Consider the following 25,057-nt stretch of genomic DNA (forward strand, 5'->3'; position numbering starts at 1 on the left):
GTCCATTGTATTTCTTGGTTGGAGAAGTTACAGACAGGAAGAGTAACTCAAAGTAATTTGATGACCTTTTGAGATCTAAATACATATATGAACACCCGATGGGAAAATGCAGTTGATCATTGCACACCAACATACGGACATTTTTGCTATCGTGAATTTGAGACTTTACATCTACAAAGCCGTTCAGAATGTCTGTCAGCGACATTTCTTCAGATGGCACATTCAGCTCAGGTGAGTATATTGCAGATGATGCAAATATATTATTTGTAAAATCAGTAAGGCAACCCTGGTGATGCCATGTGTTCCTTCAGCAGTATGGTTGTTGAGAAATCTTACACTCAAGACTACCATATCATTTAGCAGGGAGCTCAATATACAGAGTCGTAGAGTATCCCTGCCATTCAGTAAGTGTTTAGTATATTGAATCACGATATGAGAACAACAGCAAGACTAATTGGCTGATCAAAGGTTTATTACATGTCATAAATATCCTTCCTGTGACTTAATCAGGCTATGGGGGTGGAATATATTCCCCAGGTAACACCAGCTGTTTTTTGGGGTTGAGCTGAAGGATTACCTGTTGCATGTAATTTCAATCATAATGTATAATCAGTATAAGACTGATTTTGGACATATTCTTATAGATGTAAAATGTTCTGTTTTATGTTTTAAGAGATAGGTTTCATCAAAGACAACAATGACGGAGCAATACAGACTAATCCCAGTATTCATGCATATACGTATTTTGGGTTCCCATATCACACGTCATTATATGGATGGAATAGTGACATTAATAGATATATCCTTTTCAAAATTGCTAAGGCATTTCAAAATCAAATTTAACACAAATATATTTTAAAAACTAAATTGATTGTTTATTCCTTTGTAAATGTTTGTAACGTTTTCAGACAAGATATTCTTATACGATGTTGTATTAGCAGTAATTCGACTGTATTTAAGACTTTAGTTGTAATACCTGCTAGTCATTTTGTTAGGTTTTTCAAAATGCTAATCGCATTTTCCCCATGAATTTACTTTCACAGACAACTGTGAGGCAGGCTCTACGGAATGCTGAGTCTGTAGGAGGAATGACCCTAAATCCACAACAGACGTAAGAATATACTTTAATATGATTTAAATACAGTAACTGCAAGAGTTTCAATGCATTAAACCATTCAACAAGTAAAACTTCAGGTGTTTCTACAATAACCCCGACATGAATTTATCTTCATTGTGCTGACAATAAATTTAGAATTGTATTTTTTTAGGTTGGAAACAGGACAGAATAAGGACGCTAAGGCAGCTCTCCCTGTTATTCCGCACGCTGAGTTTCAAGGTATTGCAGTTCTGCTTAATGCTCTGTCCTATATGCATCAGTGCACAACAAAAAATGAGCACAACCCACTGTCATATAAATAAGAATGCTCATTTCTTGAGCTCCAAACAATAATGGGCGCAGCGCAGCACAACTGTTGAAACAACTTCTTCCCCCAGCCCTGGGGGAAATTTAGTGAATCGCTTGAACTCCGAATTCGCGGGGTTTTTCCATCGCGTTTTTTTTCTTTATAGGTTGAATTGGCATTTTTTATGATTTGTTTCGGTAACTGCATACCAAAAGGTATCAGAATCTGCAAAGTTGTGTTTTCCTTTTTCATGTGACCTTTTAGAAAGTTTCGTTCCATGAGATAACCTATCAAAATAATACAACATATCAATAATGCCCGGGATGTTCCAGGGTGGGCAGTTCTCTCTGGAGGTCTTGATGTTTCTTTTTCTTTGGGAGCAGCGTCTGGCCAGCACTATGTTGCACCATGTTCAGTTTATTAATTGCGTCTCCAGTCCAACATGAAATTTATCATCTCGAAAACGTTGGGATGGACTTTTCCAAAATGTTACTTTAAACTCCTATGCCAACCTCCAACCTGTTATTTGTCCAGGGCACATTTCTGTCATGGGCTTCCATTCCTGAAGGTTATTGTTTAGTTATGTTAACTATAGCAGTATGTGTTAACTGCAACTAGCCCGTGTACAACAGGTGTAGTCCCACGAAACCTAAAATTATTCAGTTGGCTTATGGGACTTCATGCCTCAATGATTTTATGGGATGGTGGTGGATTGTTGCTTGGCTGACCACAGAAAGGAAGAATCAACAGAAACAACAAAAATCAAATATGATTGTGAAATATTTCAAAAGGTGACCTATCCCATCTGTATCACTGGTAATATTGGTAAAAGTTGGATCGACCACATGATTCATAGCAACATATACTGTCATGTGTTATGTTATCACAAAACAATCTCTATCATATAGCATATTATCAGAGGTGACAAGGTGATATTGTTTATGGTTATTGTTATTCACTGTTCTCAAACACAAAATAAGTGGGATACTGAGTCGGAATTCTTTTCTAAACAGCTTGCGCATAGTGAAAGACACACCCATGCATCTTCACTCCACCGAACACTGTAGTAAGAGCATCAGCATCCTACCCCTAACAGAGTGACCCCTGTCCACTGAACAGTGGTCTGTCCCACTCTTATTTCACGCAGCAATTACCTCATTAATTATGTCGACGGGTCAAACTGTAATTAGCCTTTGGGATTTATTAGGTGTGAATTTGAGGCCTTGCAGACCGTTTTACCATCACCCACCAGTTATCTCCCCTTGTGGATCTTTACAAATTGTAAATGTCTTCTAAACATCATCTTTCCAAAATTGTAAATGTCTTGTAAACATAATCTCCACAAAGGATTTACAAGCTTGTAAAGTTGAACTTTTTTCCAGTGAAGTATGCTGGTGACGGTGCGCTATGCATTGGTGGATGTTGTGGTGTTCTCATGTATGCCGGTGGCGTTGTGCCATGCATTAGTGGATGTTGTGGTGTACTCTTGTATGTCGGTGGTGCTGCGTCATGCATTAGTGGATGTTGTGGTGTACTCCTGTATGTCGATGGTGGTGTCCCATGCATTACTGGATGTTGTGGTGCACTCTTCTATGTCGGTGGCGCTGTGTCATGCATTGGTGGATGTTGTGGTGTACTCATGTATGTCGGTGGCGGTGTGCCATGCATTAGTGGATGTTGTGGTGTACTCATGTATGTCGGTGGTGGTGCTCCATGCATTAGCGGATGTTGTGGTGTACTCATGTATGGCGGTGGCGCTGTGCCATGCATTGGTGGATGTTGTGGTGTACTCATGTATGTCGGTGGTGGTGCGCCATGCATTAGTGGATGTTGTGGTGTACTCATGTATGCCGGTGCTGGTGTGCTATTCATTGGTGGATGTTTTGGTGTACTCATGTATGCCGGTGGCGTTGTGCCATGCATTGGTGGATGTGATGGTAGTGGCTCATGTACGCACTTGGTGGTGCCCTATGCATTGGTGGATGTTGCGGTGTACTCATGTATGCTGGTGGCGGTGTGCCAAGCATTGGTGGATGTTGTGGTGTGCACATGTATGCCAGTGGCGATGCGCCATGAATTGGTGGATGAGATGGTGGTGGCTCATGTATACCGATAGTGGTGCGCCAAATATTGGTGGATGTTTTGGTGTGCTCATATATGCCGGTGGCGTTGCACGATGCATTGGTGGATGTTGTGTTGCACTAATGTATACCGGTGGCTGTGATCGATCCATTGGTGGATGTTGTGGTGTGTTCACGTATGACAGTGACTGTGCGCCATGCATTGGTGGATGTGATGGTGGTGTCTCATGTATCAGGGTGGTGGTGCCCCATGCATTGGTGGATGTTGTGGTGTACTCATGTATGCCGGTGGCGTTGTGCCATGCATTGGTGGATGTGATGGTGGTGGCTCATGTACGCACTTGGTGGTGCCCCATGCATTGGTGGATGTTGTGGTGTACTTATGCATGCCGGTGGCGGTGTGCCAAGTATTAGTGGATGTTGTGGTGTGCACATGTATGCCAGTGGCGATGCGTCATACATTGGTGGATGAGATGGTGGTGGCACATGTATGCCGATAGTGGTGCGCCATGCATTGGTGGATGTTGTGGTGTGCTCATGTATGCCGGTGTCGTTGCATGATGCATTGGTGGATGTTGTGTTGTACTAATGTATGACGGTGGCGTTGCACGATGCATTGGTGGATGTTGTGGTGTTCTCGTGTATACCGGTGGCGGTGTGCCATGCATTAGTGGATGTTGTGGTGTACTCTTGTATGTCGGTGGTGCTGCGTCATGCATTAGTGGATGTTGTGGTGTACTCATGTATGCTGGTGGCGGTGCGCCATGCATTGGTGGATGTTGTGGTGTACTCATGTATGCCGGTGGCGTTGTGCCATGCATTGGTGGATGTGATGGTGGTGGCTCATGTACGCACTTGGTGGTGCCCTATGCATTGGTGGATGTTGTGGTGTACTCATGTATGCCGGTGGTAGTGCCCCATGCATTGGTGGATGTTGTGGTGTACTCATGTATTCTGGTGGCGGTGCACCATGCATTGGTGGATGTTGTGGTGTACTCATGCATGCCGGTGGCGGTGTGCCATGCATTGGTGGATGTTGTGGTGTGCACATGTATGCCAGTGGCGATGCGCCATGAATTGGTGGATGAGATGGTGGTGGCTCATGTATACCGATAGTGGTGCGCCAAATATTGGTGGATGTTGTGGTGTGCTCATGTATGCCGGTGTCATTGCACGATGCATTGGTGGGTGTTGTGGTGTATTCATGTATGCCGGTGGCTGTGAACGATCCATTGGTGGATGTTGTGGTGTTCACGTATGACAGTGACTGTGCGCTATGCATTGGTGGATGTGATGGTGGTGTCTCATGTATCAGGGTGGTGGTGCCCCATGCATTGGTGGATGTTGTGGTGTACTCATATATCCCGTGGTCGGTGCACCATGCATTGCTCGATGTGATGGTGGTGGCTTATGTATGCCTGTGGTGGTGCCCCATGCATTGGTGGATGTTGTGGTGCACTCATGTATACCGGTGGCGTTGTGCCATGCATTGGTGGATGTGATGGTGGTGGATGTTTTGGTGTGTTCATGTATGCTGGTGGCTGTGAACGATCCATTGGTGGATGTTGTGGTGTGCTCACGTATGAAAGTGACTGTACGTGTGCCATGCATTGGTGGATGTGATGGTGGCGTCTCATGTATCAGGGTGGTGGTGCCCCATGCATTGGTGGATGCTGTGGTGTACTCATGCATGCCGGTGGCGGTGTGCCAAGCATTGGTGGATGTTGTGGTCTGCTCATGTATGCCGGTGTCGTTGCACGATGCATTGGTGGATGTTGTGGTGTGCTCATGTATACCAGTGTCGGTGCGCGATGTATTGGTGGATATGATGGTGCCGTCTAATGTATGAGGGTTGTGGTGCCCCATGAATTAGTGTATGTGATGGGGGTGTCTCATGTATGCTGGTGGCAGTGGACGATGCATTGGTGGATGCTGTCATCTACTCATGTATGCTGGTGGCGGTGCCCCATGCATTGGTGGATGGTGTGGTGTACTCATGTATGCTGGTGGCGGTGCGCCATGCATTGGTTGATGTTGTGGTGTGCTCATGTATGCTGGTGGCGGTGGACGATGCATTGGTGGACGTTGTGGTGTACTCATGCATGCCGGTGGCAGTGTACCATCAATTGGTGGATGTGATGGTGGTGTCTCATTTATCAGGGTGGTGGTGCCCCATGCATTGGTGGATGTTTTGGTGTATTCATGTATGCCGGTGGCTGTGAACAATCCATTGGTGGATGTTGTGGTGTGTTCACGTATGACAGTGACTGTGCGCCATACATTGGTGGATGTGATGGTGGCGTCTCATGTATCAGGGTGGTGGTGCCCCATGCATTGGTGGATGTTGTGGTGTACTCATATATCCCGTGGTCGGTGCACCATGCATTGCTCGATGTGATGGTGGTGGCTTATGTATGCCTGTGGTGGTGCCCCATGCATTGGTGGATGTTGTGGTGTACTCATGTATGCCGGTGGCGTTGTGCCGTACATTGGTGGATGTGATGGTGGTGGCTCATGTACGCACTTGGTGGTGCCCCATGGATTGGTGGATGTTGTGGTGCACTCATGTATGCTGGTGGTGGTTATCCATGCAATGGTAGGTGTGATTTTGGTGTCTTCTGTATGCCTGTGGTGGTGCCCAATGGATTGGTGGATGTTGTAGTGTACTCATGTATGCCGGTGGCTGTGCGCCATGCATTGGAGGATGTTTTGGTGTACTCAGGTATGCCGGTGGTGGTGCTCCATGCATTGGTGGATGTTGTGGTGTGCTCATTTATGCCGGTATTGGTGCCCCATGCATTGGTGGATGTTTTGGTGTACTCAGGTATGCTGGTGGTGGTGCCCCATGCATTGGTGGATGTTGTGGTGTACTTATGTATGCTGGTGGTGTTGCGCCATGCATTGGTGGATGTTTTGGCTTCCCATGTAATGCTGTTGGTGGTGCTCCATGCATTAGTGAATGTGATGGTGGTGTCTCATTTACATGTATTGTGGTGTACGATGTTGAGATGATTTGTTTACTTTAAACAAAACGTAAACCAGACATAGTGAAATTAATATTTCGAATCCACGTCATTTTATCTTGCAACTGAATATTTAAGTCTTAGAATTTTATTCAACTTAGGATTAAAGTTGTTTAACAAACGATTATAGATTCAAATCGTTATTACTGGTTTGTATTGCAAGGAGGTAAGCGCATCAGATAGAACAGTGAAACAAGTGCACGTGCGGGACGTGATGAGCGTTTACTTAGACCAACCCAACTTCTCGACGTTTTATTTAATGTGCACCCCAAACCCCCTGTAATACAAACAAAGAAAGTGATTTGAAATTATGATCGTTTGTTTGACAACTTTCATCTTAAGTTGAATAAAATTCTAAGAATTAAATGTTCAATTGGCAAGTTATAAAATTATAAGAAATTTGCCATCGTAATTTCATTTTATTCGATTTACGTTTTTGTTTAAAGAGAAATTCATCGGTACGCTTTCACGGCAAACGGACTGTAATCGCAGAATAACACGAGTGAGTCACGAAAGCGATGAGCAGTGATAAGCACATCACAATTTACAACATTCCCACCCACGGACGACAGTTTGTTTCAATTCATTTACATTGAATGTTCCATACACCTATGTCTCTTTGGGTTTAACTTGTAATTTTAAATTTATAATGGGTTATACCTGTATTGTATTAGCCGTTGATTATGTTTTAGCTATATTGTCTTACATAAATAAATCTGTAATTAATGAAAGAAAATTTTGTTTCGTTTTGTTTCAATAATGAATATTACCAGGTCTTACTTGGCTCACGCTAAATAAGAAAACATGCCTCTGTGCAAACACTTGTGATTGAGGCGCTTTCAATAGCTCTAATCCTTTGTTTCGGGTTCGGCGACTGGGATTAGGTTGCGTAAGCGAGCGACCCGAAGCGAGCGACTGAAGCACGCTTGGAGTTTGAGCACCCACCTATAGTGATGTGAAGTATTCGTCGTGGGACAGAAAGTCTTGAAATCATGTAGAGGTAGGACGACTTCAAGGATTCTTCGGAAGGGCGACAGAAGACCAGACAGGTAGGTGTTTCCATATCTATTTGGAAGAAAATATGCATCTTCATGGATATTTGTTTAATATACAGTGCACACTCATTTTCTCATAGTACACAGCCATTTAGGTATAGATGGGAAAGGTTGATATTGGTTTCTGCATGTAAACGGAGTGGTAGTGTAGCCTAGTTGTACAAGTGTTGGCACGTCATGCTCAATACCATTGTTCGAGTCCTCACTTAAATACTATGCCCCACGTCTACGTATGAGGCCCGTCGTTGGAAAATTGCCCAAAGCGGCAGAAAACCACACTTACTCGCTGTTGTTAATCCAATCTACATCCGAGAGAAATGTGATTACTGATGCTTATGCATGACTCATTTCTTTCAGACGCAGGAACCCTGGCACACTCTGGATTTGGTGTTGTGTCTCTCTAAACCCTTCCACCTGGACTTTAGTACACTGACTTTCCGAGGGTCCGATGGGATGAGCTTTTGTCTCATGGTGGCTCCATTGTGCGTCTGCTCTCCGCGTAGCCCCCTGCCGAGCGTACATGGAGTAGGTTCGGTGCTAGGGCCTGACTGTACAGTCAGGATGGTTGTTACAGCAACCCAACTAGTTTAGGGTTGGCACACTCTGTGGCCCCAGTCTTTTCAGCACCCCCAGTAGACCCAATGCTGACTGCACTTGACTGGTAGATTAGGGGTTAGTGTAGATAGGGCCCCCTTCGTGCATGCCCTGTACGATGCTATCTATAGATAGTATAACTTAGTGTTAACCCACCATTCCGTCCTTCAATAGGTAGTTCGAGACAAAGCAAGTCCCGGATGGTCACTTTGAAAGTCAGTGTACTGGCCACCTGCTGGTAAAGTATTCACTATTTCAGTTTAAAACTTAAATTAAATTTTGTTTTTCACGTCCCGACATATTTGCTTTGTATTTAAATGTAAGGGGATCGTCGAATAACCGAATGGTTAAAGCGTTTGCTCACGACGATCCAAACAACCCCATTTCGATTTCCCATATCTGAATGATGTGTGAAGCATATATTTGTTGTTTTTCCCCGTGATATAGCTAGTATATTGCTGAAAGCGGTGTAAAATGTACACTCATGCAGTCATAATCTGTGTGAGAAGCATAAATTATGTATAGTGTTCTTTGCCTTTTTAAGTAGAACCGTTGCTTACGCATGCAACTGTTCCTTTCAAACAATCTTTTGAATAAACCATAACATGCAATGCATGCTTGTTTATCATGACGTCTACTGCAAAATTACAACTTGAGTTTCATGTTTGAGTTTTACGTGTAGGCATATAAGTTGCATTTATGCACACAGTAAGTTCCAGCCATGTAAACTATATTCTCTTTACTGTTATGAGCAGGGATGCCATCTACCTGGGGGCGGAAATGGACCCTGAAGTCCCCCAGAGGCAGGACGACTGCCAAGAAGATATTCCGTGGACAGAAGTGGATCAAGGTCTCTTCTGGCGGCAGGACAACGACCACAAAGCCGCCAGACTACCAGGAAGGCAAGTTCTCCAAACTATCTTTTGAAGACAACATACAATATATTCTTGTTGACAATGACGTCATGAGCAAGTTACAACTTGTGTTTCAGGTTACAGCGTTTTCCTGACCAAAAAGCATATGCTTTTAGTATTTATTATCTATGTAGTAAGTATCAGTGATATGAAACATTAACCTATTCGTTATCGTTACTATTAGGAACGTGGATGCCATCGTCCTGGGGGCGGAAATGGACCCTGAAGTCCCCCAGAGGCAGGACGACTGCCAAGAAGATATTCCATGGATAAACGTGGGCCAAGGATTCTTCGGAAGGGTGACAGAGGACCAGACAGGCAGGTGTTTTCAACTCTATTTGGAAGAAAATATTTGTTTCATATATATAGTGCACACTAATTCTCTCATAGTATACAGCCATTTAGGAGTGAGTGAGTTTAGTTTTACGCCGCACTCAGCAATATTCAGCTATAAGATGACGGTATGTAAATAATCGAGTCTGGACAAGACAATCCAGTGATCAACAACACGAGCATCGATCTGCGCAAATGGGAACCGATGACATGTTTCAACCAAGAAGTCAGCGAGTCTGACCACCCGATCCCGTTAGTCGCCTCTTACGACCAGCATAGTCACAGCCATTTAGGTATAGATGGGAAAGGTTGATACTGGTTTCTGCATGTAAACGGAGTGGTAGTGTAGCCTAGTTGTTCAAGTGTTGGCACGCCATGTTCAGTACCATTGTTCGTGTCCTCACTTAAACACTATGCCCCACGCCTACTTAACGCTGGAAAATTGTCCAAAGCGGCAGAAAACCACACTTACTCGCTGTTGTTAATCCAATCTACATCCGAGAGAAATGTGATTACTGATGCTTATGCATGACTCATTTCTTTCAGACGCAGGAACCCTGGCACACTCTGGATTTGGTGTTGTGTCTCTCTAAACCCTTCCACCTGGACTTTAGTACACTGACTTTCCGAGGGTCCGATGGGATGAGCTTTTGTCTCATGGTGGCTCCATTGTGCGTCTGCTCTCCGCGTAGCCCCCTGCCGAGCGTACATGGAGTAGGTTCGGTGCTAGGGCCTGACTGTACAGTCAGGATGGTTGTTACAGCAACCCAACTAGTTTAGGGTTGGCACACTCTGTGGCCCCAGTCTTTTCAGCACCCCCAGTAGACCCAATGCTGACTGCACTTGACTGGTAGATTAGGGGTTAGTGTAGATAGGGCCCCCTTCGTGCATGCCCTGTACGATGCTATCTATAGATAGTATAACTTAGTGTTAACCCACCATTCCGTCCTTCAATAGGTAGTTCGAGACAAAGCAAGTCCCGGATGGTCACTTTGAAAGTCAGTGTACTGGCCACCTGCTGGTAAAGTATTCACTATTTCAGTTTAAAACTTAAATTAAATTTTGTTTTTCACGTCCCGACATATTTGCTTTGTATTTAAATGTAAGGGGATCGTCGAATAACCGAATGGTTAAAGCGTTTGCTCACGACGATCCAAACAACCCCATTTCGATTTTCCATATCTGAATGATGTGTGGAACCGATATTTGTTGTTTCTCTCCGTGATATAGCTGGTATGCTGGTAAAAGCAGTGTGAAAACGACACTCATGCAGTCTTAATATGTGCTGGAAGTATAAATTATGATACAGAATACTGTTTACCTTTATTAGCAGAAGCCACTGTGTTCTTCCAAACGCCAAACGATCTTTTAAAGAAAACATAAAGTGCCTCCTTGTGTACAATGGCGTCTACTGCCAAGTCACAACTTGATTTTCGTGTTTGAGATATGTTCTCGTGGAATCATATATTTTGCATTTATGCACACAGTACAAATGATGTAAAATATGTTTACCTTTATTATCAGGAGCGTGGTTGCCATCGTCCTGGGGGCGGAAATGGATCCTGAAGTCCCCCAGAGGCAGGACGACTGCCAGGAAGATATTCCGTGGACAGAAGTGGATCAAGGATTCTTCTGGAGCAGCATGTGGATGTTTTACTCTTCGGATATTTTGTGACAATGTACTCTGCGTGTCTACTACTGTAAACCCTCCAGTAGAATAGGTAGCGTTGCATACGTTGAGGGAACACGGTTCCAGAGTTTTTTTTCTTAAAAATGTTTTTTATCTCTGGTTTTACGTGTCGGGCTTCAGTTACCTTTGACCTTGTTCAAATCTCAAATTTGATCAAGATCAATTTTGACACACATTCTGCGACAACAATGTTGGTGTTTATATTCGAGGATTTGGTACTGTTCCATGTTGGGAATGATGACATTAATAAAACATAATCCGCACAGCTGGTCCATTTGTACTTGTTTGTTTTGCTGTTTTGTTTGTGAAACTTGTGAACTCGAGAAGAATTGTTTTTGTCCATGGAAATCGGATGTGCACGACTTTATCGCCTTGTAGGAGTGCTTGTTTTTAGCCATATACTGCCATGCACTGTTAACACCGCCAACACAGAAACACATCACGAAACAAGTCCAACATTAAAACAATAGATCAATACACGGGGTATTCTAATGTCTACAAACCAGAACTTACAATACAAAAGCCTATCAACATTACCAGATCACATCGCACAGACCTTTAGTTCAATGTATGTACTAAACAATCCAGTGGTGTCTGTAGATGAGACAAGACATTAAATGAAAAGCTCCCACCAACATCCAACAGTCTAGAATAATACATTGCGCAAGTAAACCACCAAGTGCATGTTTGCCAATAATATTCCTTAACCAGTTGACCATGGTTGGAGCATTTTTGATGGTCAGCGTATCCCTATTCTGGTGTTCTGATGTCGAGAGATGCTGCGCCCCATGGATTGGTTGAACTGACACAGAGTAAATGCAATAAAGTCAGTATGCCATCAGAGAGAGATCTATATCAAAGCAGATAAACTGAACAAATTGTAAGCTTCTGAATGTATCAAAAGTGATTAACAGTTATCTGACAGACCATTTGAATAGCTACTACGAGAGCTTAGAGGCAGTTATCGATCGTGAAGCATAGTTTTCTAATACTTTGGATACTGCTATTTCATCAAATAGTTTAGGAATGTATAGCTTTTATTAACCATAACATTGAAGTTTGTTTTTTTCTAAACTGTGTTAAACATGTGACACCAAATGAATTGTTTGTTAGTTCTCTGCTCTGTATAGGCACTAAAACTACAATGGTGGCCATCTTGGCAGCCATTTTTTGAATTCTGGGTAATATCAAGTTATTCCATGTAACATGTTGTCACTCTAGAAGTAAACAGGAAACAAAATCTCGTCTCAAAGAGTAAGTTGTAAAAGTTTATTAATTTGCGTCTCCAGTCCAACATGAAATTTATCATCTCGAAAACGTTGGGATGGACTTTTCCAAAATGTTACTTTAACCTCCTATGCCAACCTCCAACCTGTTATTTGTCCAGGGCACATTTCTGTCATGGGCTTCCATTCCTGAAGGTTATTGTTTAGTTATGTTAACTATAGCAGTATGTGTTAACTGCAACTAGCCCGTGTACAACAGGTGTAGTCCCACGAAACCTAAAATTATTCAGTTGGCTTATGGGACTTCATGCCTCAAAGATTTTATGGGATTATGGTGGATTGTTGCTTGGCTGACCACAGAAAGGAAGAATCAACAGAAACAACAAAATTCAAATATGATTGTGAAATATTTCAAAAGGTGACCTATCCCATCTGTATCACTGGTAATATTGGTAAAAGTTGGATCGACCACATGATTCATAGCAACATATACTGTCATGTGTTATGTTATCACAAAACAATCTCTATCATTTAGCATATTATCAGAGGTGACAAGGTGATATTGTTTATGGTTATTGTTATTCACTGTTCTCAAACACAAAAGAAGTGGGATACTGAGTCGGAATTCTTTTCTAAACAGCTTGCGCATAGTGAAAGACACACCCATGCATCTTCACTCCACCGAACACTGTAGTAAGAGCATCAGCACCCTGCCCCTAACAGAGTGACCCCTGTCCACTGAACAGTGGTCTGTCCCACTCTTATTTCACGCAGCAATTACCTCGTTAATTATGTCAGGGGTCAAACTGTAATTAGCCTTTGGGATTTATTAGGTGTGAATTTGAGGCCTTGCAGACCGTTTTACCATCATCCACCAGTTATCTCCCCTTGTGGATCTTTACAAATTGTAAATGTCTTGTAAACATCATCTTTACAAAAGATTTACAAGCTTGTAAAGTTGAACTTTTTTCTAGTGCAACCTATGATGGGCGTGAGCCATTTATTTTTTTCATAAATAAACATAATGTGTGTCCTCCCATGATTTGCCTTGTCACCCCAGGCATACTTCCGCTCCCTAAAATAACGGCTTTGAGTAAGAGAAACATTTACTGCACACGTGTAGACCCCTTGCAAGATCACAGACCTGTCCAGAAAGACATGGAGTCCTCGGAGAGAAGAGTTTACTGAGACAGTGTTGTCTCCTGAACCTCGATTTGATGCGGTCTACACCAAACTGCACAGGTAATGTTGAAATATAACAGGGTCCATCGTTGGACACCCGGAAGGATGTGATTCCTCAAACAACTGTAACGATTCTGACATTAATTGATATCATAAATCAGCTTGGTATCATGGGACATGATTTTAAACTGATTTCAGCTGTATTCAAATGTTGAAGCATGCGCTAGTATTACTTGTTATGATTAAATCATAACTTGATAACTTGATAGAGGATGATTCAACACTTGAACATGTCAATATTTTATTAACATATACATGTTTAGTACACTAGCATAACACAACGCAATTACAATGATCAAACATGGCAACTGTGAACAGCCATTATCACCATGATAAACATCTTCCCCTCAAAAATCGAAAACATTATTCTGTGATGAAAGGTATTTAAGCAAACAGAAAGTTACAATTAAACTTACAAACATATGAAAACACGTCTTAAACTACTAGCTGTATATTAGGAAATAACTGTAACATTAACAAGATTATCTTCATTTAAGTATCTCCACTAACTTATTTCCAACAAACAGGAAAGTTGTTTGTTTAAGTGTACATTAATACCTTGATTGTAGTAAAAACAATAACAAAACATAACAAAACCATCATTGTTACATGCACTGTAACAATAGAATTTTTTACAAAAATTTCAGGTAAACAAGAGGACTTTGACACCTGGGGACTAACAGGTGATTTAGAAACAAACCATCCTCCATGCTAGTCTTCTTTCTGTCTATCATCGATGAAACATGTTACCATGGCGACTAATTGTGAAAATTGCAGATTACAGTTGGTGTTATATTGGTACTGATGTACTGAACCAAACATGATGAAAAAGGGAGGCAATTGACTGGGGTTTTGTTCAAGAAATTAGTTGGTGATTTCATTTTACAACAAATCACACTAAAACTAAACACCTGAAAATGGAATGTATGATAATGGAATAAAAATGATAGTGGGCAAATGACCATTGCCATTTTACATATATTGGAATATTTTTAAGAAACGTATATTGCAAATAAAGGAAACTACAGAAAAATATTTTCAAGACAGGAATGCAATTAACAAAATAATACTCAAGTTATGTGAAAATTGTAACATCAAACACACAGTATTTTGTAGATTAACCTTCTTGATCAAGGCTTCAGAGTTGCAATTCAACACAAGCTTATATTCTCTTACAAAGCATCACTTAAGTTCCAAATGATATAAGAGTTAATAGAATAGGTAACACAAAATTAATCACCTCATGTCTTTTGAAGGAATAATTACTATGAAGATGTACGGAATACTGAATAAAAGGAAACATCAGAAAAAGTGTATAACATATTAAATATAGGATTATTACTAAATAACAATGTATGATCAATAACCATTCTACAAAATTGCCACAACATACATATGTACAGATATTCCTTTATGCACAAGAAGCCTTTGTGTGAAAACACGTGTCACTTAGTCATTTATTTTGTCTTCTTCTTTTTCTTAGAAATGCGTCTTTTTGTTTTGGAATCAATGATGGACTGCGACTGTTTCTTGATTGTTGATCGAGATGGAACATCACCGTCATCTTCACCACTGTCTTCATCATCTGGGTCAAGATGAAAATAAACATGAACAATAACAACTGCATATGTATGAATTGTGACAAGATGTAATGATCTCCTTAAAGTTCCGCTCTCACCAGTACTGTGTCCAATTATTTAAGATGTCAGCATTAAAACTGTTTTTATTATAAAACTCAAAAAGCAGTTAATTATCAGGTTAGCCAAGATGAAATCACAGAGGTCAAACGTATCACAAGGAAAATCGCTAAAGATCAATCCCAACAGACCAACACTTTAAGCTTGATGAGTGTACTGTATTCTGTATGCAGCAGAGTATTTATCGGATGAAGGATAAAAAACGTATCATGTAAATTACTGAATTTTCCATTCCCTGGGTGAAACATTCACATCATACTAAAAGTGAATTTAAACAAGTTGACAGAAACAATTACAGGGAGCTTCCCACATCTTACAAGCAAGTCTGTGGCCAATGTCACAAATCTGACATATATAATGTACGTAGTGTGTGTAATGTATTCGTAGACAGGTGTATGACTCAAGACTATCATGCAGGAGAGCTAGTTTATCCTTTGGTCTTGGTTATGTGACACTCTGTGGGAATAAACCATGTGAAGAGGCGAGACACTACATTGTGAGACTGATTTCTTTATGACAGATTATCTGATCAATATCAAAGTCCACACATTTTTAAATACATATCTGATCTTAGAACATGTTGAAATACAAAATTATTTACAATATGTTCTCATTTCTATAGCCCAAGCAGAATTTGGCCCATACAGGTTTTGCAGGTAGTATGAAGTCAAGATTTCTAGTCACTGGTATAAAATACATCACCAAAATATCATCAATTAATAAACAATTTTGATAAAAAAACAATATTCATTCAACTTTGGTCCAAGCTAAAAGATGGGTAACTTCTGCTGTTCAGGTTTCTCCATGAGTAAGTATCACCTGATAAAGTTGGAATTTAACACTTTTTCCTTACTTCTGCCTGATCGACAGCTTTCGGAACTACCATCTGATGTAAACAAACAGTGGTCAAACTGTGAATGACCAAGTGTGGCACATGCAAACAGCCTGGTGTCCCTAAAGTATAAACAAACTTTCACAAGGAATTGTGTTGTGCTCTTCATGCTGTTTTCCTGGTTGGGCCATATAACACAGATCATGCATACTTTGCCATGCAAGACTATGTGTGTTTTCTGTTAGAGTTGGTACACAACTTTACGAAAAACAAGCAGACCCTTTCAACAACAACCAACAATAACAATCAAACTGTCTACAAATCCCACTTACTTATTACTTCTTCTAAAGCAACAACCATAGAAATTCAATATGTTGATGGATGGTAAAAATCAGGCCAGGTAGAAGGTTCTTATAATATTGACTACATTCATGTGAGATTTGATCACTTTCCCAAATCAAAGCACACCTTCACTAATGTTTCTTCAAGAGTAACATTCAGATTTATGAAACATGTAAAGGATTTCTAATATACATACAATATTCTTTTTTTCATACTTCAATACTCAATGTAAAGTTACTGGAATAACATTAATCTGTACCTTAGAAAGCTTGAAAAACAAATCCACATGTTTATGTTATTTAAAATGTATATGTGTAAATAAAGCAAACTTATAAGAATGCTATAAATACCTTCATAAACAAGATCTCTTTGTGTTTGGGGCAGTCTGATCCTCGTGTTGTATGTGGGTAGCGTCCCTTCTATGTTTGCATGGAACTGAAAACACAACACAAAGTATGGACAAAAGTTGGAATAAAATTTGCATAATTTCAGTCTGGTTCACATTACACATTATCACAAAATGTATGGTTTATCCACAAATTGTTACAGTATGCCAACAATAGAAGTATCCTACAACAAAACTGTAACTACAGGATTCTGTAGGAAAGAGAAAAAAAAGATTTAATCATTCTTCAGTGCCATGGGTAGACAGTATTACAAGAAGTATTCATTTCTTTGAACCAATTCTACCCCTGAATACAGGTGGATCCAACTCAACGAAGTGAGCTCAAAATCAGTGATTAATTCCCATTCAACAATTATCAATTATGTCCTTTTGTCTCAGTATGTCAATGTGATTAGCAACTCACCTCCTCCTCCTCCATCTGTTTCAGGGTTTCATTCAAATCTTTGCCATCCAGTTCCTCCAAGAGTTTGAGCAGCTTCTCTTCTGATGTTGACAACTGATCCAAGACGTACTCATCAGACGAGGCATTGATTTGGGCCGTTGGCACGTGACCTTTACTCTGTGTGAGAGAAATGCTTCAGTAAGCGATGAGTTTGGTTTGACAGCACTTTGTATGGGAAAAAATATCATACCCATATCTATTACCTATGAGGGCAAAAACATCAGGGTTCACATTTTTTATACAATACCACAGGGCAGAATATCACTTAGTCATGGTGACGTGACGTCATAAACAATGCTATTACGTCACTTATCATTTGTGACGCTGCGTACTACATGAGGAGACAGCAGGTACCCAGCCTATTTTCCTCAATTTCCTTCAGTAATAAACAGAATATTATATTCATGCCCATATCATACTGTTTACGACACTTGTGTCTAGATATCTCCATATCCTTCATTCTCGCTCAGGAAATGCAAACATTTAGGGCTTGTGTCGTAAACATAGTATGACATAGGCACTCATATAATATCCTCTATTTAAATCACCTTTAGTTCTATCCTGGCAAGCATTATATTTACCTACATAAACAAGAAACTAGGTGAAACAAGACAAAACAATTGTTTCCCATCCATGAGGCAACAGACAGATTTATAATGTCAGAAAGTAACTTTTCATCAGGATGTACAGAATGCAAAATAACTGTCTTTACGTGTAAGTTCTGATCAAGCCTGATGACTACAAGGTTGTCTCTACTCACAGCCTTCAGGTGGTGTAGTTTGTCAGCCAGATGCTCCACGCCAGCCTTGACCTGCACCAGGATCTTGCTAGCTCTCTGCAGCTTCTCATCGCCTTCATCACGACGGTTCTCCTCTTTGGAAAGGTGAGCTTCAAATTCCTCCAGAACAGCCTGCCCACTAGAATGGAAACATTTTAATGTCTAAACATCACAACCATACAATCACCACTATACAATCACAGTGGCTCTAAGTTGTAGACACACTGAGACAACAGTAGGACAATGCAGAGCAGTTTAGGGACGTTTGCAACAAGAATTGGCAAGATATGTGTACTATCAGTGGCTTACCTTGATTTTTCACATTATCCTTACTTATAACAACATTAAGAGACATTAAGAACATTAAGACACATCTGAAAAACCCTTTTCTGTTTAAAAAGGTACTTGGTTTTGAAAATAACCGAAGCATTAAGTCCCCAAAAGCATCTGTGTTCCTCAAACATTTAAGCCTGGATCACTGCATTGCTGACTGTTGACAGTCATGATGCCCACAAACTTAAAATTATGGAATTACAGAACACGGATCTGATAACAAGGATCTTATCCGATCAACAATTCACGTGCCTTGAGAGCTTGGCCTCTCCCGAATACTTCATCTCCTCAAATTCCTGCTTGAGCTTCTCCTTGTCCTCACGGTAATAGATGATGGTCTTCTCATTGTCCTTCTTGAGATCCTCCAAATGCTGAGTGGTGTGCCCTTGACTCTGGAAGCGCTCAACCACCTCCTGCAATGCAAATACGGCGTTCAAATGGCTGACATGTATACAGGCATGCAGCAAGGATCCAAAGCTGGCTTACCACAAGTTGGAACCAAACTCAAATTTACAGCATTACTGAATACACAAGGAATAATTTTGAAGAATAACTACTCCATTAAAAATAGGAGATAATATTTAAAATCCAGACATTTCATTTAACTCAAAAGTTTAACCATGAAATTAAAAATATCCACACATCAGGAAATATTGCTGTTTAAGTGTCTTCTCTATCCTGTTAAGACATGCAAACTGTGAGCCTTGTACACACCATAGTATCAGATACACCAGTAGCCTCCTTGATGCGTCTGAAGGCCTCTTCATATGTGGTGATCTTCTGCTGATGCTCCTCGCCAGTCAAAGCAGTCTTCTCTGTGCCTGCCAGCTCATCTCCCTGTACTGAGCCACGCTGTGCCTGGAGGAAACATTGCTTACTGTGTCACGCAAACAAGGGAACATGCATGGAAAGTGATGACATTAGTCCTTCATCACATCACTAGTTATAGAAGCTACTGCATCACACATGAATATTCCAAAATCATCAAGCACAGTTTCTAAAATGTACTCCTGTCTAATCCGAAACTGAAAATCACTATACATTTCTCCATATGTTTTGATTTAACAAAGACCTGTAACATCACAAACAATCACATTCTTTAACAGTGTTTCCATATTTCTCCTCACCAGTCTTTTCTCTATTCTCTCGTGCTGCATCTTTTTCTCCTCAGCCTCTTTCTTCATCTTTTGTAATTCAATCTCTCTCTTCTTCCTTTCACCATACACAATATTCTCCTGTTTCTTCAACTCAGCCTGAGCTGACTGTTTGGCTCTCTCAGCATCATTACTCATGGCCTTGAGATCCTTCAGCTCGGCCTTTGTCTTGGCAATCTCTTGCTCCATCTGGTCCAGGCGTGTTGGGTATGTCTGGGCCTCCTGTAGGCATGAATATTATTAGAAAAGATGAGTTTGTGAGATGGAATTTACACCACTTTTAGCAATATTCCAGCTATGACACAATGGGGAACATCTGAATGGGCCTCACACATTATACACATGTGGAGAATTAAACCCTGGTGTTCGGCATGATGTGCCAACACCTTAACCACTAGGCTACCCCACCTCCTAAGAAAAGATTAAACTTAGCTGAAGACTGGTCACTCATACTCATTGCAAAAGATTTCTGTGTTGAATATTGAACAGAAACCTGTAATAATTTTCAAATGAAATTCACCCTCCAGCAGGGAGATCAAAGTCAAAAGAGACACAAGTATATACAGAGGATTTTGCTACAGCAAAACACTAATATTTGACTTGCAATAAACTGTTTTCCAATTTATGTGACGGATACTCAGATACTCTCTCACTGCATTATCTACAATCATGTGAGAAATCATAGAGTCTAAATCTAATGATATTAGATGTATTATCATATGTATGAATATGTCCAAATGGATCAGATGGTTTATACCTAACCCAAACTTAAAGCAATAAATTCAATAACCTATGATTGAAAAGGTTGCCTTAACTCTTTACCTCAGCAAACTTAGCTTTGATCTCACAGTAGACTCTCCTGACTTGTTTTGCCTCTTCACACTTCATAATTATTTTGTCATAGGCATTTTCCAGGTAACGCATTGTCTGCAAGCAGAGAAATGGTAGAGAAATTTTTTCACAGTTAGTTCTATAAATAGACAGTATATATACATTTCAGTTGAGGATACTTTAAGCGTTTATGAAGAAACAATTTACTTCATGCATTGTTCTGGTGCATGGGGAAGCAGCTTTCTGAGAGTGATGGCTGAGTAAGGGCAAAGGTATCACACTGTTGTTAGAAACATGTGGGAAGACAATTGACCAACTGTTGATGAGAGGGAATTACTCTACACCAAGTAGACAGGCTGAATAATCTTCCATGCAATTTAAATGCTAACAAATGATAAGAATTACAGTTCCACGGCAACAGCTGATACAATCAGGTATTGAAAGGATAAGAACAAGGTGAATAATTGTTAATGATTAAATTCCTAAAGGTAGCACTCCTTGAAGCAACCGTGAAATATTTACAGTGCATTTGAGATTCACTTACTATTCACTGCTCAAGTAAGGAACCAAGAAATGTCTTCACAAATACTCCATGTGTAAAATATCATCCAGGGGTCTGACAAACAACATGCTGCCTACCTGGGCTTCATGGGACTCTCCCTTGTCTGTGGCAACAGCATCTGAGGAGTCTTTAACAAGGAGGTTGTACTGGGTCTGTGCTTCCTCCAGTCTCTTCTGCTTCTGAGCTGTTTGATGCCGTAGAGCATTGAGCCGCTTCACTGAGTCGGATACTTTGTGGTCATAAATAACAATAGCCTCCTGTGCAGAAGCAGTAACAATGTATGACTCGAAACATTCATAGCAGTCAAACCTTTTGACATTTTTAGAAATATTCACAGCACTAAAACCTTTTCATGTTTTAAAACCAATTATATCTTATAAATCAAATCAATGCTAATTGTTTTATATGCTGAGTAAAAATGACATCAAGGATATGTATCCTTTACATTCACTGTTCATGGCTTAAAACATGCTACCCAAACACAACCCATTCTCAGCGGACCCTTCTACAAACATGCAGCATATGCTCTATACAGTTAGCAGACAGACAATATGTAAGAGAGAATACTTTTGAATATCTAATCTAAATATATTTTAAATTAGCTTTAAACGAAAAAGTAACAAGTAAACCTCCTGTGTTAAAACCAAGTGCTTTACCACCAAATCAGTGAAATCAGAGATTAACACACCATAAGTACCTTAAATGTTCTTCTCAAAAATACCAGTGGGTAAATAGAGGTATATGATACTTTGCACTAAAGAATCTCTGAACATAGTCGGTTTAGAAGACTAACATGCCAGGAAAGCATATCACTTACCCTGCCTGTCCTGCCAGACAGGGCGGCTCTCATGACAGGTTTGTCATTGAGGGCTCTGTCAATAACATGTTCATCTTGCTGCAATACAAAACAAAAAGCTTTCACACCAGTAAATATATAACATCTGGCACATACAAAAGACTATGACAGAAAACGCCTCCGAGAATTCACCTTCATGTCATCAAATCATTCTTTAAATATGTATTTACTGAAATATGAATGCCAAGAAGATGTCATTTCAGTTACCACTAGAGAATTTGTTACCCAGAATGTAGAAAGATGCAGTACCTTGAGTTTGTCGCTTCGTCTCTTTCTCAGCTCTGTTGTTTCTTTTCGGAGATTTGCAATGTTGTCTCGATTCTGTTTCATACAATACTGTGAGGATTCATAGTAAGCCTTTCTGTCACCCTCTGAAGCAAGCAATTACATAACATGAATAAAGTATTGTTGGGTAGGAGTAGTGAGGGGAATGGATTCATGATTTTTTTCAGCTTATGCATTTTAACTTAAGTATGTATGTGTTTTATTTCTAAAATTAGAATTAAGGAGTGAACACCTAGAACTGCCATATTTACTGACACATTCACCAATTATGTTTTGTCTCATTTACAACACAACAAAATCCAATCCACAGTGTCTTATGTGCAAAGGATGTAAAAGTAAAAGCGAAAATACAAATCCAGTAATCCTTACAAGGACGTAACTAACACAAAATGGAAGGTTCCTGAGGAAAACACTTTCTCCATTAGAATTTGGTTGAAATCTTAAATAAGTATATATTCGGGTGTTGGCCAAGTTAATGAAGCATGTCAATAAGGAACACACATGACTATAGTGTTGAGTTGATACCAAACAATCCATTCTAACGGAGATCCAACGGGTACCCAACAAAAATGTTTAAGTCATACCAAAAATTCTCCTAAGACTCATTCCTGTTTTGGAGCAATTGATATGTACCCAACTTCAGATAACACATACCCAAATTTGGATGATTCATACCCATATTTGCAATGCTGATACAAGGAGAATTTATTTATAATGAATATTCAGCATATATTCCAGCACACTGACAGCAATATTTAATAAGAAACTTAAAATTTTAAAACATTCAGTAATTATACAGTTCAATCTTACAGTTTAGATATGTGTTTGATTGTAACAATGAATCTTCCTCTCCATATTGTTGTAACATTAGGATTAAATATACCATGGTGTGACATGTTTTCGAGGTAATAACGCAAAAGATGATCATGTATATTAATGCGTATCAGTAGACTATCAAAACTGTAATTCCATACATAAATATCACCTAACCTTTCATAAATTTATTGTTAGAATGTTCTGTCATCCACTGGTTTCCAATTCAACATACATTTCGTGTCTTCTTCGCAAGCATGAGAAGTGACATAACATGTTTTCAGGTAACTCGTTATTGCGCCCTTGTGTGGAAGCGCATGTGTTGCATTCTTCTCCATAGAAATCAACAAATACAACGTGTCATTTCAATAAAAAGCTAAGCAAATTGGCAATATTTTTTTTGATTATTTGAATGTTTTTTTGTGTGAAAACTGACAAAAATATACATATTTACTGGTAAGTTATTCAACCATTTGCTCATTTATTCTTCCTGTCTGCATGACACGCCATGGCAGGGAGAATAAAACGTGCCATGTCTGCGCAGTATTGTAACATCACAGTAGTATTTTAAATGAGCCCAGAGGCCTCCAGCCTGGTACAAATTCTGCAGTGGCAACATTTCATTAAAGTCACGTGATATCTATGTTTTACTTTTCACTCGATGGTCTGCTTGACAGGTTGTGAGCATTATTTCATAAGTTATGTTCACATTTATGAAGGTTCTCAAGTGCGTTACATTTACAACTTTGACAGAAATTTAGGCTACAACTTCTGTGAAATCTGAACATTTTAAACATTTTTTGTGTTCCGACTGCGATGGAAGCTCCTGCACACAAGACAGTGTTTACAGGTGGTGCTGTCATCTCACAGTACGCAAGAGATTACAGGAAAAGAAACACCCTTAAAACATGGTACACCACAATACTGAATTAATCTGCTGAATGGCTGAGGTGGCAAGTTGTTGTTTCAGTATTTATATGTAGGATTGTAAGTTGGTAGGCGTAACAAGTTTACAATGTTGTGTGATCGAACAATGGATGCAATGACAGGTTTTCTGTCTAACTCATCAGATTTGTCTTGATCTCAAGATAACATCTGCACTTCAGCCACTTCAAACCGAATACACAGCTCACACCCCCTAACGACTACATTGTTATATTACACTTATCGTACACATTACTAATAGTCAGTGTGAAAGTCTCCGTTGGAAAACATGCCTTCATGTCAGTTCTCAGCTATGTGCTGAACACAAATGTCAAGATCTTTCACGTTATTCATCTTGTCACTTAACACGTATAAAATCTACATTGCAGCACCTAATCACTAAATATTGCATTTACTGGATCCGACTGGGATGGAAGAGTCCATACCTAACTGACGTTAGGACATGTCAGAGCACCAGATATAAATTGTTTCCAAAATCACCAAGTCCTAAATAACACTCTAACGCTCACCCAACAAGGCGATTCTGGCCTTCAGTTCGTCGATCTGTTCAGTTATAGGACGCTGTGCTAATGTGGTACCCCCAGGCATCTTGACAGGTGTAAGTTTCGAGGTATTTCCTCAAATGATTCCTGATCTGAACTCCCACTGTTTATCAGACTTGACCAACACTGAGCAACATGGACGATGCTGTAACCAAACGTTGCCAAGGTGCCCGATGCTACGCATGCGTAGTGCGGGAAGAGTTTAAAGGGAGGTAATTCTAATCTCGCTGCAGGTGCGACCATTGCAAATTACTTAAAGCTTAAAATACCCATCTTTTATAATATACATTCGAAACTGTTCACACAGGAAGCGGCGCTGGTCAAAACTTAAATTGTTCACAGTTACCGATGAGTACTTTAGTTGTGTTCAATGATGCTGGGTTTTTTTTTGTCAACAGAGAAAGGCCTGAACATCAATAATAGACAATATAATATAGATCAATTTCACCTAAATTATGTTAAGTACACATATGTGCCATAACATCATAATGATAATGTTTAAAATGTTTTATCGATAAGAGATCTTTATCATGAGGACATAAGCAGGAAGATTTTAGTCGTATTTATTAGATAACAAATACTACGTACATTACATCAGTTAATTCTTGAATTTGTGAATGTATATTTCTAGTGGAGCAGTCTTAAATCATGGACACGTTGACAAACATGAAACCATGG

General features: G+C 40.1%; 1 protein-coding gene across 1 annotated transcript; it reads right to left on the minus strand.

The window, feature by feature from the left end:
- Positions 1 to 13,785: 13,785 nt before the first annotated feature.
- Positions 13,786 to 24,570, minus strand: LOC137272540 (outer dynein arm-docking complex subunit 3-like). The gene is made up of 12 exons (XM_067804928.1): positions 24,347 to 24,570; positions 22,044 to 22,165; positions 21,756 to 21,833; positions 21,016 to 21,195; positions 20,368 to 20,472; positions 19,519 to 19,767; positions 19,106 to 19,249; positions 18,644 to 18,804; positions 18,041 to 18,197; positions 17,242 to 17,397; positions 16,783 to 16,867; positions 13,786 to 15,146 (listed from the first exon to the last, which is right to left on the minus strand). Exons 1-12 carry the CDS (start codon positions 24,423 to 24,425, stop codon positions 15,019 to 15,021), a joined length of 1,644 nt encoding a protein of 547 aa, XP_067661029.1. The 5' UTR covers positions 24,426 to 24,570; the 3' UTR covers positions 13,786 to 15,018.
- Positions 24,571 to 25,057: the final 487 nt, after the last annotated feature.

This window comes from Haliotis asinina, chromosome 2, assembly GCF_037392515.1.
Source record: "Haliotis asinina isolate JCU_RB_2024 chromosome 2, JCU_Hal_asi_v2, whole genome shotgun sequence".
Lineage (NCBI taxonomy): Eukaryota > Metazoa > Mollusca > Gastropoda > Lepetellida > Haliotidae > Haliotis > Haliotis asinina.

What these genes read in the sequence shown, in the direction of transcription:
- LOC137272540 (XM_067804928.1), bottom strand. Translation starts at nt 24,425, where the DNA reads ATGCCTGGGGGTACCACATTAGCACAGCGTCCTATAACTGAACAGATC. An exon ending in GGAGAGGCCAAGCTCTCAAG is followed by an intron (nt 18,198 to 18,643) that starts GCACGTGAATTG and finishes TTTCCATTCTAG; the next exon opens with TGGGCAGGCTGTTCTGGAGG. An exon ending in AACTACACCACCTGAAGGCT is followed by an intron (nt 17,398 to 18,040) that starts GTGAGTAGAGAC and finishes TCTCTCACACAG; the next exon opens with AGTAAAGGTCACGTGCCAAC.